At 54.6% G+C, this 15,023-nt stretch overlaps 1 protein-coding gene across 2 annotated transcripts in view; it reads right to left on the bottom strand.

Annotated features, from left to right (window-relative positions):
* Positions 1–4,242: 4,242 nt before the first annotated feature.
* The window catches only part of PHF21B (PHD finger protein 21B), a 133,808-nt gene continuing 123,027 nt past the window's right edge, over positions 4,243–15,023 (bottom strand). For both annotated transcript variants that reach the window (XM_030913873.1, XM_030913874.1), the window contains exons 9-13: positions 14,302–14,324; positions 12,549–12,707; positions 9,902–9,977; positions 9,465–9,568; positions 4,243–6,383 (exon numbers count right to left, since the gene is read on the bottom strand). In XM_030913873.1, the coding sequence (XP_030769733.1) occupies positions 6,165–6,383; positions 9,465–9,568; positions 9,902–9,977; positions 12,549–12,707; positions 14,302–14,324 (581 nt within the window). In that variant the 3' untranslated portion in view covers positions 4,243–6,164. The remainder of the gene's footprint in view (positions 6,384–9,464; positions 9,569–9,901; positions 9,978–12,548; positions 12,708–14,301; positions 14,325–15,023) is intronic.

A 15,023-nucleotide genomic window follows, 5' to 3' on the forward strand; every position in this document is an offset into this window, starting at 1 on the left:
AATTAATTTGAATATAAGCTAATGCGATATGTCAACATTTGTGGAACAGTTAAAACAGTACCTGGAGGGAAATCTAAATGCTTATATTAGGAAAAAAGAAAAAAAAAAATTCTAAAATCAATGACTAGTGACTAGTTATTATTAAGAAAACAAAATTTATGTATCAAAGTAAACCCACATAAGTAGAAGGAAAGAAATAACAGAAATAAATAACAACAATAAAACAAACAATAGAGAAAATTAACAAAGCCAAAAATTAGCTCTTTGAAAAGATAAACAGAATTCATGAACACATACCTAGATCAAAATAAATCAGAAATTAAGAATAAAAATTATCACTTTAGAGTCTACAGATAGTAAAATAATAAGAAAATATTATAAACAGCAAGATAACAAACTCCTTGAATAATTAAACTTACCTGAAACTGAGTATCTGAATAGCCCTGTATATTAAATATGTTGAAAATTTTAAATAGAAAAAAACCTTCTCATATGTAAAACTCTTGGCACAAATGGCTTCACTGGTGAATTCTAACAAATAAAAAGATCTTCTTTCAGAAAATAGAACATTTCAACGTATTTAATACCATAATATGATGATGATATTGCAAAGAAGTCTATAGGTCAATATCCCTCATAAACATAAATATGAAAATACTTAAATATTAGCAAATCAAATAAAGCAATATGAAAAAGGATACTATACAGTGACCAAGTTTATTTCAATAACTCAAGGTTGGTTTAACATTTGAAAATCAATATAAGTCATCATATTTCCAGAATACAGGAGATACCCATATTGTTTTAAAAATGAATATAAGTGTTTGACAAAATTTCAAAACCATTTGTGATTTTTAAAAACTCAAACTAAGCAGGGACTTTCTATCTACTAATTCATATACTTAATGGTCAAGCCAAGATCCTGCCACTGTACTTCACCCTGGGTAACAGAGTAAGACTCTGTCTCAAAAAACAAACAAACAAACAAACAACAAACAAAAACACCACAGACCGGGCAATTTACACAGGATAGAAACGGATTTTCTCACAGTTCTGGAGGCTGGGAAGTCCAAATGAAGGCACCATAGGTCAGCTGTGTGGTGAGGGCTGCTCTCTGCTTCCAACGGCTCCTCTGGAGGGGAGGAGCGCTGTGTCCTCCTCACACAGCCAGAGGCGGAAGGGGAGAGAGATGAAATACCTTGCTCAAGCCCCTCTTATAAGGGCACCAATCCCATTCACGAGGCAGGCGCCCTCAGGGTCTAATCACCTTGTCAAGGCCCTGCCGCCTAATACTATCATACAAGCAACACCTGGATTTTGGAGGCGACACATTCAAACCATAGCAGGGTTAAGTCCTAACCCCCAGTACAATGACCCTTATGCAGTAATCCCCACTTATCTGCAGTTTCAGTTACTCATGGTCAACTATAGTCCAAAAATATTAAATGGAAAATTCCAGAAATAATTCATAAGCAGTGTCCCACCCTGGATAGGAAGCGTCCCTCCGTCCAGCTGCCTGCTCATGAGTCACTTGGCCACCGTCTTGTTGATCAGCTCGACCATCGCAGTGTCCCTGTGTTTGTGCTCAAGCAACCCTCGTCCCCTACTTAACAATGGCCCCCAAGCAGCAGCGCAGGGATGCTGGCCCTTTGGATCTGCCAAAGAGAAGATTCCTTCCACGCTGGCGGCCTGCCTGGACAGCCAGCCCACCCTGAGCTGGGCACCCTGCTCTCCAGGGGCTGTGTCAGATGGAGCTGGGAGTGGGGGTTCTGGAGTGACCGCTGTCCCAAACTGAGGGTTGCCCCAGTGCAGGGTCCCCTGGGTGCTGTGGGGTGGGGTGTGCTGAACTACAAGCAGATGTCTGCGCGTCGTGGGAGCCCCCTTCTAATGGCAGAGCTGTCCCTGGGAGGGAGCCACTGTTGCTGAAGTAGAGGAGCAGGGCAGTGAGGGGTGCTTTGGAGGGAATCCCCTGCATGGTCCGGGAGCTGGAGGTCACAGGAACTGCCCGAGCCCTGTCCCTGGCTGGGAGTGAGGCTGTGGTGGAATCGCGTGGGATTGGAGGACAAGGATCGAGTGGAGTCCGGGCACATCCACTCAGAAGCTGCAGGATCCTGGGCAATTCCATCGCTTTCCTGGTCTCTGTTTTCTCATCTGCCCGCCCAGCCTCACCTGGCAGTTGGGGTGGCCTAAGGGACTCCCCAGGGGAGGGCCCTGAACCAGGATGGCGCAGCCCCAAGGCCTGGCAGCTCTGTCTCTCCAAAATCTATGCTGGGTGCCAACTGTTTGCCAGGCACTTCTAGATGCTGGGGTTCCGAAAGAAAGCCAACCAAACTCCCTGTCTTCCTGAGCAGGCAGACAAAAACCTACAGGGGTGCACACAGCAGGCTGTGGAAGCCCAAGGAACCAAACAGCAGGCAGAAGGACAGGCAATGCCAGAGTCCTGGGGAAGGGGCTGGGAAGGCAGCTCTGAGAGGGGGCGGTGCTCAGGGTCAGGTCTTCAGGGAGCCGGCCAGGGAGATGGCTGGGGGCAGAGGGCACAGCATGTGCAAAGGCCGCACGGTGGGGGCAAGCGAGGAGGCAGGCAAGAAGGAGAGGAGCAGGGCATAAACCAGAGGCCAGAGCAAGCGGGGCCTGTGGCCCTGGAGGCACAAGGTGAGTAGGATGAGGCCTTTAGCTTTTGCTGAATGAGATGCAGGGCAGCAGGGTGGGTTGGTTGGTTTGTTTTTTAGATGGAGTTTCGCTCTTTCGCCCAGGCTGGAGTGTAGTGATGCGATCTCGGCTCACTGCAACCTCCGCCTTCCAGTTTCAAACAATTCTCCTGCCTCAGCCCCCCGAGTAGCTGGGATTACAGGCACCCGGATGACAGGGTTTTAACAGTGTTGCCATCACACTAGTTACTGGGTTGAGAAGAGACTGCAGCCGGTCAGGGGGAAAGAGCAGGTGGGAGGCAGCTGCAGGAACCCAGGGGAGATCATGGGGCTGGGACCAAGGTGATGTTGGGGTGGGCGGTGAGACTTGTCTCATCCTGCTTATGTCCTGAGGGCGGAGCTGATGGATTTGCCAAGGACCAGGTATACAGGGTGGGAGAGAAGAGCCAAGGGTGACTCCCAGGGTGCCGGCCCCAGCAGCCTGAAGCTCTTCTGAGATGGGGAGGTGGAGGGACTGGCCTGGTGGAGACTGTGGAGCTTGAGACAGCCGCAGCTGTGCAGGGAGTCTGGGGGTACAGACAGAAGCCAGGGGCAGGTGAGGCCGGCCGCGGGAGATCAGAGCACAGACCTGGGCCTGGGCCTTTGGTGATTAGGTAGAAGAGGAGCAAGTCTGGAGCAGAGACCAGGGAGCAGCCACACCAGCGGGAGTGAGGTCCCGGGAGCCTCCTTTGGCAGGGGGTGTGGCCAATGTGTCCCCTGGTTCCGAGAGGTCTGGGTGATGACCGGGAGCACCCCGTGGATCCTGGGAGGTCACTGCCGACCTGGTGTTCCAGAGGAGCAAAGGGGTGGGGAGCCGGATTGAAAAGGATCCAAGAGGGCTTGGACACTGAGTGTGGTCTTTTGAGCAGCCCCCAGGAGGTCTCAGGCAGAGTTAATTTGAAACCTGCTCCCCTCCCCTCAAACTATTCTCCCCACGGTAAGCCATGAAGCTGGACCATGTGGCAGCCCTGCACACCCTCCACCTCTGTCCCCTGGATCACCAGACCCCACTTTGGCATCAGACAACAGCCTCTGGCCACAGCTGACTGCCCAGGGGTCAGCCCTGACCCACTGGTTCAATCGGAGCCCTGCCTTGTGCAATGCCAGGAGCGAGGACTCAGGAGGGCTGATTCCCCAGTTTCCTGATTCCCCACGTCCCGTAGGGCAAGGTGTAAGCTCAGTGTGGCTGCAGGAGCGCATGTATCCACTGCTGGGGGAGAGAGGCAGCGGTGATGTTGCCAGGCCAAGAGGCAGGAACCCATGAGAGAGCAGAGGGCACCACCTTGGGCTCCGCACAGTGACAGGCCTGCTGGGTTTCCGAGACTTTCCACCCTCAATCCTAGCCCTAAATGGTCACCCGCAGCCTCTGAGGGCTGGGAATGGGGGTGAGCGAGTGGAGGGCACCGAGCTCTCTCCTCTTTCCCCCCCTCCATCCCTCCCTCTTCAGGGTGGGAGAGGACCCTGATTTCCAGCCTCTCCAATGCCCACCTGGCTGCCCCGGGCACTCCCAGGAGCCTCTCTGCAAGGCAAGGACAGCAAAACCACAGGCTTTGAAATCATCGATCGACTTTAATGCATTGTAAAGAAGGAAAACTACATTGGCATATTTAAGACAAACACTTTTTCTCTATCCTCACTACCCACTGGACGGTCCTCCTCGGTCCAAAAAAAAAAAAAAACTAACAATCTCAAGACACATTGGCAGCTACCCCTCCCGGGTCCAACCTTTCACATCCTCCCATTACATTGTTAAAACATTTAACTCAATCCATCCGCGAAGAAAACCAAACCAACAGAAAAGCTGAAGACATGGACACCGCAAGCCACGCGGTAATGCATACTTGGCACAGAGTAGCCAATATAGAAGACGTGCGCCTCACACGGTTCACTTTGTTCATCAATAAAAGAATATAAAAATCTTGTTCACCCAGTGTTAAGTGTATTAAAATAGATCTGTATCATACAGCACAGCTTCTTCCGGAGTCGTGAGAATGACAGGAGGGACCGTGGCAGCTGCGGGATTGGCCGGTCTCCTCGCTCTGCACCTCTGCGTGTGTGTGTGTGCGTGTCTGTGGTCGTGGTCGCCTGCGACGCATACACGCGTGTTCAGTGCAATTCGGCACCATGTGATATGCTCGGGGTGGGAGCCCGTGGCTCCTGGACGCCTGTCCTGTTGTGCTAAGTCCCTCAGGACCGGGATGTGGGAACCGGGCGAGGGTGACAAGCCGGCACTGCCCACCCTGGATGCAGAAGCCCTTGGCAGCAAGTCTGGTCCTCGAAGGTCAGAACCTCCTGAGGCCACCGCCCTTTCTTTCCTCCCCAATCCTCCACCCGGCTCTTAAAAAACCCGCTGGATCGTCCAGCTTGGCCAGGCTTCCCGAGGGGAGGCGTTCCCATTTGTACCTTGAAGTAGAGACTACTAGAAGCAGAAAAGGAAGTCCGCCAGAGTCCCCCCACCGTTCACATTAAATATCTCACAATAAAAACGCCATACAAAAGTGTGAAGTCATTTTTTGGCATAGTGTCTGCACTGGCAAGAAGGGAGGAGTGGAATACTTATCGGCTCTTCCAAATAAGACAAGAAACGGCTTCAGTCGTTCAGTTGAATGATTCAGCCCCAAAGAGAAAACCTGCCAAATGCCCTCCCCAACAGGGTTGCAGATCCACCCTGCCCAGAAACTCCATGAGGAAAATGCATCAACGGCAACTGAGTCCAAGAGATTGGCAAAAGGAAGGAGGCAGCCTCGAGGGCCCCAGAGACGGAGCAGGAAGGGCAGAGGCCCTGGCGGGGATCACTGCAGCGTCCCAGCGCCCAGACACGCTCACCTCTGACAATGTCTTTCAAGTTAAACAGCTGCAATTCGTAACCCTAATAATACTGACAGAAAGGGGCCCAGGCGGTTCTGCAAAGGCGACGGGGTGCCCCAGGCCCACCCGCCCACCCCAGGTGGACCTCCTAGGAGTGTGGGGCATCGGGAAACTACCTAGATCCGCTACCCCGCTTCTCGTCCCAACTACCTCTACCACTCAGCTAGTCCGTGTGTTCTCAGCTCCCCTCCCACAGGACACCAAGAGGCGGTGCCCTCAGCGGGGACTGCATGCTGGGCAGTGCGCTTGTCCCCTCCACAGCCTCAGCCTGCCCCTCCAGTGGGCCAGAGGGAGGCCGTGGAGAGCAGGGCCTGGAAGCCGGAGGCCCAGGCAGCCCTGAGGTGGCCGGGGGTGGGGCTGTGTGCCACAGCCTGTCGTACTCCCACCTGGCTCCTCGGTACCTCCTGTGAGTGTAGAGGGCACAGGGCCGCACCCCCACCTGGTCTTGGCTCTAGGCCTCTCCCCCAGCTCTTTCTCCCTCCTCTCCTCTGTCTGGTTAATTTTTGTCGGAAATTCATAGTGTTTATGAATTAAGGCCGACAGAACCCCCAGGCTGGGTAAGCAGGGTCCCGATAACTTTCCGTGGGTGTGAAGACTGGTCCCTCGGGGTCAGTTGTGGCCCTGGGGGTGCTGGAGGGTAGGGTGTGTGGCTGCCACTGAGGGCTTGGTCCAGGGCCCGGCCAGCAGGGGGGCGGGGCTAGTGGTCGCCATGGTGACCTGGAGCAGCTGCTCGCCCTGTATCAGTCTCAGGAGGGCCCGCAGGCGGTCCAGGGATGACTGGGTGCCCCTCTGGCGGGCCAGCAGGTTTGTCTTCAACTCCAGGCATTTCTGTTGGGGCAGAAGGTCAGGGGAAAGGGTCTTAGCATTCGGCTCTACAGCCATCCTGGGGCAGCCACCATCTGGGCCCCTCTCTCCTCCACTGCAAAGGCCTGCAAGAAACCAGGCTGAGGGTTTCACAAAAGCCAGGCAGTGGTACAAATGCAATTAAAGAGCAGCCAGACCCACAGGAGATGATGCTTGTTTTGCAACTTAGGGCTAGAAAAAGTGTGCCTCTGCCTGGGAACGTCCTCCCCATGGCTGTGATGTGACCTCCTCCTCCTCGCTAGCTGCCCACACTCTTCCTCCTCCTGCTGGCCAACCTGCAGCAGCCTCGGAGACCTTTCGCTTCCCGGCCGCCTTTCTGCTCTTTCTCTTGCCTGCTGTGCTGTGTGGTCTTTTCCAGTCTCTCTACATACCACCACCACAAGGAAAAGCAGTAAAGGACTGATGCCTAGAGTCCCACATCCATCTGCTCTGGGTTAAATACTGCTTGGGCAAATAACCTCCCCAAGATGATTTCTAAAATGATTATAGGGACAATCACAAAGCCTCTTCATAGCATTATAGAGAGGATTAAATGAGACACTGCATTTAAAGAGCTTCCCCAGGACCCATTACCATCCTCTAACACATCATCACCATCACTATCATCACCATCACTGTGATCATTATCACCATCACCATGATCACCATGATCACCATTATCACCACCACCACCGTGATCAGCACCATCAGCACTACCACCATAATCACATTATCATCACCACCATCACCATCACTGTGGTCTGCATCATCACCACCATCACCACCATCATCATTACAACCATCACCATCACCATCACCACCCCATCACCATAATCACCACCACTATCACCATCACTGTGGTGTGCATCACCACCACCATCACCATCATCATTACAACCATCACCACCACCACTACCACCATCACCACGATCACCATTATCACCACCACCACCATCACCATAATCACCATTATCATCACTACCATCACCGTGGTCTGCATCATCGCCACCATCATCACCATCATCATTACAACCATCACCATCACCATCACCACCCCCATCACCATTATCACCACCACCATCACCATCATTGTGGTGTGCATCACCACCACCATCATCACCATCATTACAACCATCACCATCACCACCACCACTACCACCATCACCACGATCACCATTATCACCACCACCACCATCACCATAATCACCATTATCATCACTACCATCACCGTGGTCTGCATCACTGCCACCATCATCACCATCATCATTACAACCATCACCATCACCACCACCACCACCATCACTGTGATCAGCACCATCAGCACCATCACCACCATGATCACCATTATCATCATCACCACCATTAGCATCACAGTGGTCAGCACCATCACCATCGCCATCATCACCACCATCACCACCACCACCACCATCCTCATCATCATTAAACCATCACCACCACCATCACTGTGATCAGCACCATCATCATTACCACCATCACCATCACCACCATCACTATATCACCATCATCACCATCACCATCATCACATCACCACTATCACTGTCACTGTGATCAGCACCATCACCACCGCCACAACCACCACTATCATATTCCCATCACCACTATCATCACCATCCCCATGACTGCCATCACCATCATCACCACCACCACAACCATCATCTTCATTATCTTGTCTATCTCCATCCTATGGAGGAGGAATTATGTTCACTTTACACAAGAGCAAACAGATTCAGAAGTCAGGGCCCTGCCAAGGGGCCTGAGCAGGGGCACAGCCAGCGTGCTATCAATGGCTTGGTAAGTATTTGTTGAGTGAGTCACAGCACTGCCTTCTCCATGTACTGGCTTGCTGGGGGATGCTGGGTGACTCTGTCTTCTTCCTGGGCCTTATAGGTGAGCAGTGAAGCTCTGGATCTACACCTGTGGTTCTAAGGACACATCTACCTGCCCCCACAGGCAGGTGTGGTGCACACCTGCACTGCTGAAGTCAGCCTGGACCTACACCTGTGGCTCCAAGGACACATCTGCCTTCCCCAAGAATTCCCTGGTGCACACCGGCACTGAGGCCAGCCTGGATCTACACCTGTGTTTCTAAGGACACATCCGCCTGTCCCCCAGGCCCTGGCTCCTTCCTGCACTGCTGAGGCCAGCCTAGATCTACACCTGTGGTTCTAAGGACACATCTGCCTGTCCTCCAGACCTGGGGCACACCTGCAGGGCTGAGGTCAGCCTCCCCCAGGCCCCGGGGCACACCTGCAGGGCTGAGGTCAGCCTCCCCCAGGCCCCGGGACACACCTGCAGGGCTGAGGTCAGCCTCCCCCAGGCCCTGGGGCACACCTGCAGGGCTGAGGTCAGCCTCCCCCAGGCCCCGGGGCACACCTGCAGGGCTGAGGTCAGCCTCCCCCAGGCCCCAGGGCACACCTGCACTGCTGACGCCAGCCTCCCCCAGGCCCCGGGGCACACCTGCAGGGCTGAGGTCAGCCTCCCCCAGGCCCCGGGGCACACCTGCAGGGCTGAGGTCAGCCTCCCCCAGGCCCCGGGGCACACCTGCAGGGCTGAGGTCAGCCTCCCCCAGGCCCCGGGGCACACCTGCAGGGCTGAGGTCAGCCTCCCCCAGGCCCTGGGGCACACCTGCAGGGCTGAGGTCAGCCTCCCCCAGGCCCCAGGGCACACCTGCACTGCTGACGCCAGCCTCCCCCAGGCCCCGGGGCACACCTGCAGGGCTGAGGTCAGCCTCCCCCAGGCCCCGGGGCACACCTGCAGGGCTGAGGTCAGCCTCCCCCAGGCCCCGGGGCACACCTGCAGGGCTGAGGTCAGCCTCCCCCAGGCCCCGGGGCACACCTGCAGGGCTGAGGTCAGCCTCCCCCAGGCCCTGGGGCACACCTGCAGGGCTGAGGTCAGCCTCCCCCAGGCCCCAGGGCACACCTGCACTGCTGACGCCAGCCTCCCCCAGGCCCCGGGGCACACCTGCAGGGCTGAGGTCAGCCTCCCCCAGGCCCCGGGGCACACCTGCAGGGCTGAGGTCAGCCTCCCCCAGGCCCCGGGGCACACCTGCACGGCTGACGCCAGCCTCCGGTCCCGCTCCTCCAGCTGCTGGTGCTCGTTCTGCAGCTCACTGCCTCGTTGTAGCAGCTTCTGCTTCTCCTCTTCTTTGACTAGGAAAGAGAAGGCCAGGTCCCCAGAGAGGGGCAGGTAAGGAACGGCTGGGCTGTAGAGTAAATGGGAGGGGCAGAAGGGATGGAACCAAGGCCTAGGTCATCCACCTGAAGGAGCCAGTGGCTGTGGTCAACTGCACAGGACCTGGAGCCACTCTCCCCTGGCCATACTTGCCCCAGACACAGGATCGGTCGCAGGGTCCCACTTTTCAGTGCTCTGGCCCGGAAGGGAATGGACCTACCCGTCCTCCCACAGGACAAGGTGAGCCCAGAGGCCTGGGTGGGGGAGGAGGGGGAGCAGGGACCCTTTCCCACTCCTCAAGGATGCCTCACCTGTCTTGTGGGTGACATAAGAGTGCACGATGGCCAGCATCCCAGTCCAGGGCACACCCTCGTCTTTCTTTAAGGCCTGGGGAGCAGATGGGGAAATGAGAAAGTGGACAGACCCGGGACCTGCTGGGACTGGCCACACCCTGGCTGTGTAACCCTGAGAGGGCACGCCCTGAGCCCCAGGGTCCTCACCCGAGACCGGGAGCTGGAGCTGCACCTGCCTTATGGTCCGGCTCACAGAGGCTACACGATAAGATCAGCTCCATGAAGCAGGAACGTTCTGGGCCTCTCCCCCTGCTCATCACCAGGGCCCTGAACAGGCAGCAGGCTCAAATACTTCTCGAATGAATGATCACTTGTCTTCCTCCCACGTCCAGAAGACCTGAAGGCGGCAGCCCCAGGCACGCCAGAGACAAATGGGGAGACTCGCTGCCCCCTACACTGTGCTGAAGTGGGGAACAGAATCCTGTTCCCTCTCCACATGCCCTCAAAAAGTTGTGACCAAAAAGAAAGAAGAAAAAAGCAAGAAGAGGCAAAAAAAAAAAAAAAAAAAAAAAAAAAAAAAAAGCTGGGCATTAATCCCAGCAGTTTAGGAGGCCAAGGTGGGAGGATTGCTTGAACCCAGAAATTCAAGATCAGCCTGGGCAACAAAGTGAGACCCAACCTCTACAAAAAATTTAAAAACTAGCTGGCCATGGTGGTGTGTACCTGTGGTCCCAGCTCCTCAGGAGGCTGAGGTGGGAAGACTGTTTGAGCCCCGAAGGTCAAGACTGCAGTCAGCTGTGCTCATGCTCCTGTACTCTAGCCTGGGCAACACAGCAAGACCCTGTCTACCAAAAAAAAAAAAAAAAAAAAAAAAGGATGGGCAGGCAGCCCCACAGGGAACAGCCTGACAGCAGCACCTGCCCACCACATCCACTGCCCTTGATCCCCATAGAACCAAGGACGATGGGAACTCACAATAGTTAATACTTTTTGAAATAAAGTATTAAAACCCCCGGGCTGGGCGCAGTGGCTCATGCCTGTAGTCCCAGCACTTTGGGAGGTCAAGGTGGACAGATCACCTGAGGTCAGGAGTTTGAGACCAGCCTGGCCAACATGGTGAAACCCCGTCTCTACTAAAAATACAAAAAATTAGCTGGATGTGGTGGCTTATGCCTGTAATTACAGCTACTTGTGAGGCTGAGGAAGGAGAATCGCTTGAACCAGGAGGCAGAGGTTGCAGTGAGCTGAGATCATGCCATTGCACTCCAGCCTGGGCGACAAGACTGAAACTCCATCTCAAAAAAAAAAAAAAAAAAGAGAAAGAGAGAAAGGTAACTCCCTAAGACCACACAAGTCCTGCATCTGTGGAAGGCACACTTTTGAAGCCCAGCACTGCTGCCACCTGCCACCCACCACACTCAGGGGCCACACTCCCAGGCGTTTTCTCCCAGGGTTTTTACTCTGCAGTTTTTCTCAGATGGCTGATTCCCAAACTATACAGCAGCTGTAAAGCCTGTTTTTTATTTTTATCATTTAATTCCATATAGTGAACAAGATCCAAAGAATCACACTTTTTGTAAAAACCTGTTGGATGCTGACGGAGTATCTCACTGAGTGTAGAGCTGGGATCTTCCACCATCTCCTGCTGCTGCGAGGAGAGGCTGTTTCCCCTCTAGTCTTTTGTAAATAAAGGGTGTGGGGCTTCTCTGTGCGCAAAACTTTATCCCTATTTGGATTATTTCCTTAGACTAGATTCCCCAAAGCAAGATTCAGGTTTTTAAAAGGCCATTATCGAAAGAAGACCACTATCAGCATCTCATGGGTAGAGGCTAGGGACGCTGCTAAACATCCCATAATAGTCCGGGCACGGTGGCCCACGCCTGTAATCCCAACACTTTGGGAGGCTGAGGCGGGTGATCACCTGAGGTCAGGAGTTTGAGATCAGCCTGGCCAACATGGAGAAACCCCCGTCTACGGGCTGGGTGCTGTGGCTCACGCCTGTAATCCCAGCACCTTGGGAGGCCGAAGCAGGCGGATCACCTGAGGTCGGGAGTTCGAGACCAGCCTGACCAACATGGAGAAACTCTGTCTCTACTAAAAATACAAAATTAGCCGGGTATGATGGTGAACGTCTGTAATCCCAGCTACTCGGGAGGCTGAGGCAGGAGAATCACTTGAACCCGGGAGGCGGAGATTGCGGTGACCTGAGATCGTGCCACTGCACTCCAACCTGGGTAACAAAAGTGAAACTCTGCCTCAAAAAAAAACAAAAAAAAAGAAATCTTGTCTACTAAAAACACAAAAATTAGTTGGGTGTGGTGGCGGGCGCCTGTAACCTCAGCTACTTGAGAGGCTGAGGCAGGAGGATCGCTTGAACCCAGGAGGCAGAGGTTGCAATGACCCGAGATCATGTCTCTGCACTCCAGCCTGGGCAACAGAGCGAAATTCTGTCTCCAAAAAAAAAAAAAAAAAAAATTCCATCATACACAGGATAAAGTTCCACAACCAAGGATTACCCAGCCCCAAATGTCAATTGTGCTGAGGTTGAAAAAGCCTGACTATACCCAAGCCCTTCTTTTCACCTCTCCTCTGCCCTCCCTGTCTCTGCCTATGGTGGGGACCTCCAGGCCAGTCTCCGGTGAGGGGGCCACACAGTCTCCCATACCTTCTGCTGGCACCTGGGGCACACCCACACGCCCTTGGGCGCCGTCTTGAGGGGCGGGTCCAGGCAGCTGAGGTGGTAGGCCCCCGGGCAGGTGCCGCAGGGCTGCAGGTTGGCCCCTCGCTTGCAGGCGGCACAGTGCTCATCATGGGTGATCTCGTTCTGGAAGAGAAGGGAGGGCAGGGGGCAGGTCAGCCAAGCCGGGTCAGCAGGGGCCAGGTCGCCAGGGTCAGGCTCAGGCAGCTGTGTCTGACCCACGTGTGGCCGCTCTTCTGCCAACGTTTTCCAGCAGCTCTATGGAGACAGAGGGAGAAACCCTGGAGGGGCGACAGTGTGGGGTCAGGCCTGGGCCCTGGGAGGAGGCGGGGCACCCACAGGGCCAGGTTTACTAGGGGCTGGGGCTCTGAGCATTGGAGTCGGGCCTGGTGTGACTCCCATAACCTGGTTCTTCTGTGTGAAGACCTGGATCCCAGGTGTGGGCGACAAGGCAGGGTGTCCTGCTGTGGCCTAGGGTGTCCTGTGGTGGTACAGGGTCTGTGCTGCACCAGAGGTCCATGTGCAGGGAGTGGGGCCAGCGATGCGTGCAGCACTCCCTCCCCGCTCCCACTGCTTATGTGGACGCTGCCTGGAGGGGCGGCGTGGCCCCACTCAAGACCCTGTACTCTCTGTTCGCCATCCATGTGTCAATAGCATGCTCCAACTTCAGAGTTGGGAAAGACCAGAGAACTTTCCTCTGGGATGGCCTGTGCCACAAGGACACTGAATGTCCCTGCCGAAGGGGCAGCACCCTCAGACGAGGCCTCAGAGATCCCCATCTCCACCCTCTGTGTCATGCAAAGGCCCGGGGGGGAAGACGGTCGTCACACAGCAAGCTGAAGGTGGGGTCAGGACCAGCATCCAGGCTGCCTGCCTCGAAGCCGAGGCCCTCCCAAGTCTGAGGGCTCTGTGGGGACAGGGCTCAGGCTCCAGGTGTCCCCTGTCCCCAAGCCTGCCCTGGATGAGCACAAGGTGTCTGCAGACAACCACCACCAGGCCCCCCAGCACCAACCTGTGCCATTGCAGGGCTATTGTGAAAATGACACAGCCTAACCGGAGTTGACGGCAATCATTACCTACTGCTTCTTAGAGGCTTGACCGTTACAAATATGCAGGGACTAGAATGTTCTTTTAGAATTAGATCAGAAATTCAGTGAAGAAAAATGCTGAATAAATTCTGAAACCATGCCATGAACGAGGTCATGACCAGCCAATGTTCTGGGAATCAGGGATGTGGTGTGTGCACGGGTAGGGGGTGGGGGCCCCACAGGATCACAGAAATGTGGGTGTGTGGGGTGAGTCCCTGGGGATTAACAAGTCCAGCCCCTTTTCGGACGGGTCACAGAGGACCAGGGAGGGCCAGCTCTGCCCAGGTCACACTGAGGCCAGTGGAGCCAGAGTGGAGGCCAGTGGGCACCAGCTGGCTGCTTCCAGTTGGGCCTTAGTGGCCCCCACAGTCTCTGTATCCTTAGCTCTGAGCAGGGAGGGCTCCTGTTTGAAGCTGGCAGCAGAGCCCTGTGGCAACGCCCGACTTGACACTGCCTGGCAGGCTGGAAAGCTGGCTGAGTGTTGCACAAAGCTCTTAGCACCTAAGGGCAGAACCGAAAGGCCTTCTGCACCACCCAGGCTCTTTCCCTCTTTCTAGGAGGGACCCTACAAAGACTGTACTGAAAACATTCTCCACCCCTGAGGCGTGAAGACGGAGGGAGGGGACACGTACCTTCCAGCAGGGGTCCTCATTGGCTAGCACAGGGAAGAAGGGCGGAGAACACGTTAGTGGCCGTCGGAGGAGCACAGATCAGGACTGGAGTCCATGAGGCCTCATGTGGCAAGGGCTCTTGCCCTGGGGCATGATGGGAGTATCACAAGGCCCCCGTGATACCTGGGCTCTCACCCCAGGGCATGATGGGAATATCACAAGGCCCTGTGATACCTGGGGTCTCGCTCCTGGGCAGGATGGGAGTAAGGGTCTCTGCCCTGGTCACAGCTAGGAGCCACCATGGGAACAGGCTCATGTGGGCCCTGTGCTCACTGAGGACATGGTGTAGTGAGCTGCCCGGGGAAAGGAACCATTGCTCCAGGAACCCCTCAAAGTGACTTATTTTCAACTCTTTTTTGACTGTAATCCACTCATTCTATTAAATGATACCAAACCACACATTTTAATGATCACAAACATAGGTATCTTTCAGGCTCTAGATCAGATTCGTCTGCAAATAATGCCACCCAGCGGGAAGAACAGTTCTGGTGTCTGCACAGCACTCGACAGCTCACAAAGTGCAGTCACACTCACCCCTCAAGTCACTGTCCCAGCTCTGAGAAGCAGGTAGCTATGGGCCCACTTTCTAGAGGCCCAGGGAAGGATGGTGACATGTGGAAAGCTACACAGAATCCCAGGAAGCTGACCGTCATTTCCTGCCCATGGGACTATGGTTTTCTTTT

The sequence above is a fragment of the Rhinopithecus roxellana genome, chromosome 13 (assembly GCF_007565055.1).
Source record: "Rhinopithecus roxellana isolate Shanxi Qingling chromosome 13, ASM756505v1, whole genome shotgun sequence".
NCBI classification, from domain to species: Eukaryota; Metazoa; Chordata; class Mammalia; order Primates; family Cercopithecidae; genus Rhinopithecus; species Rhinopithecus roxellana.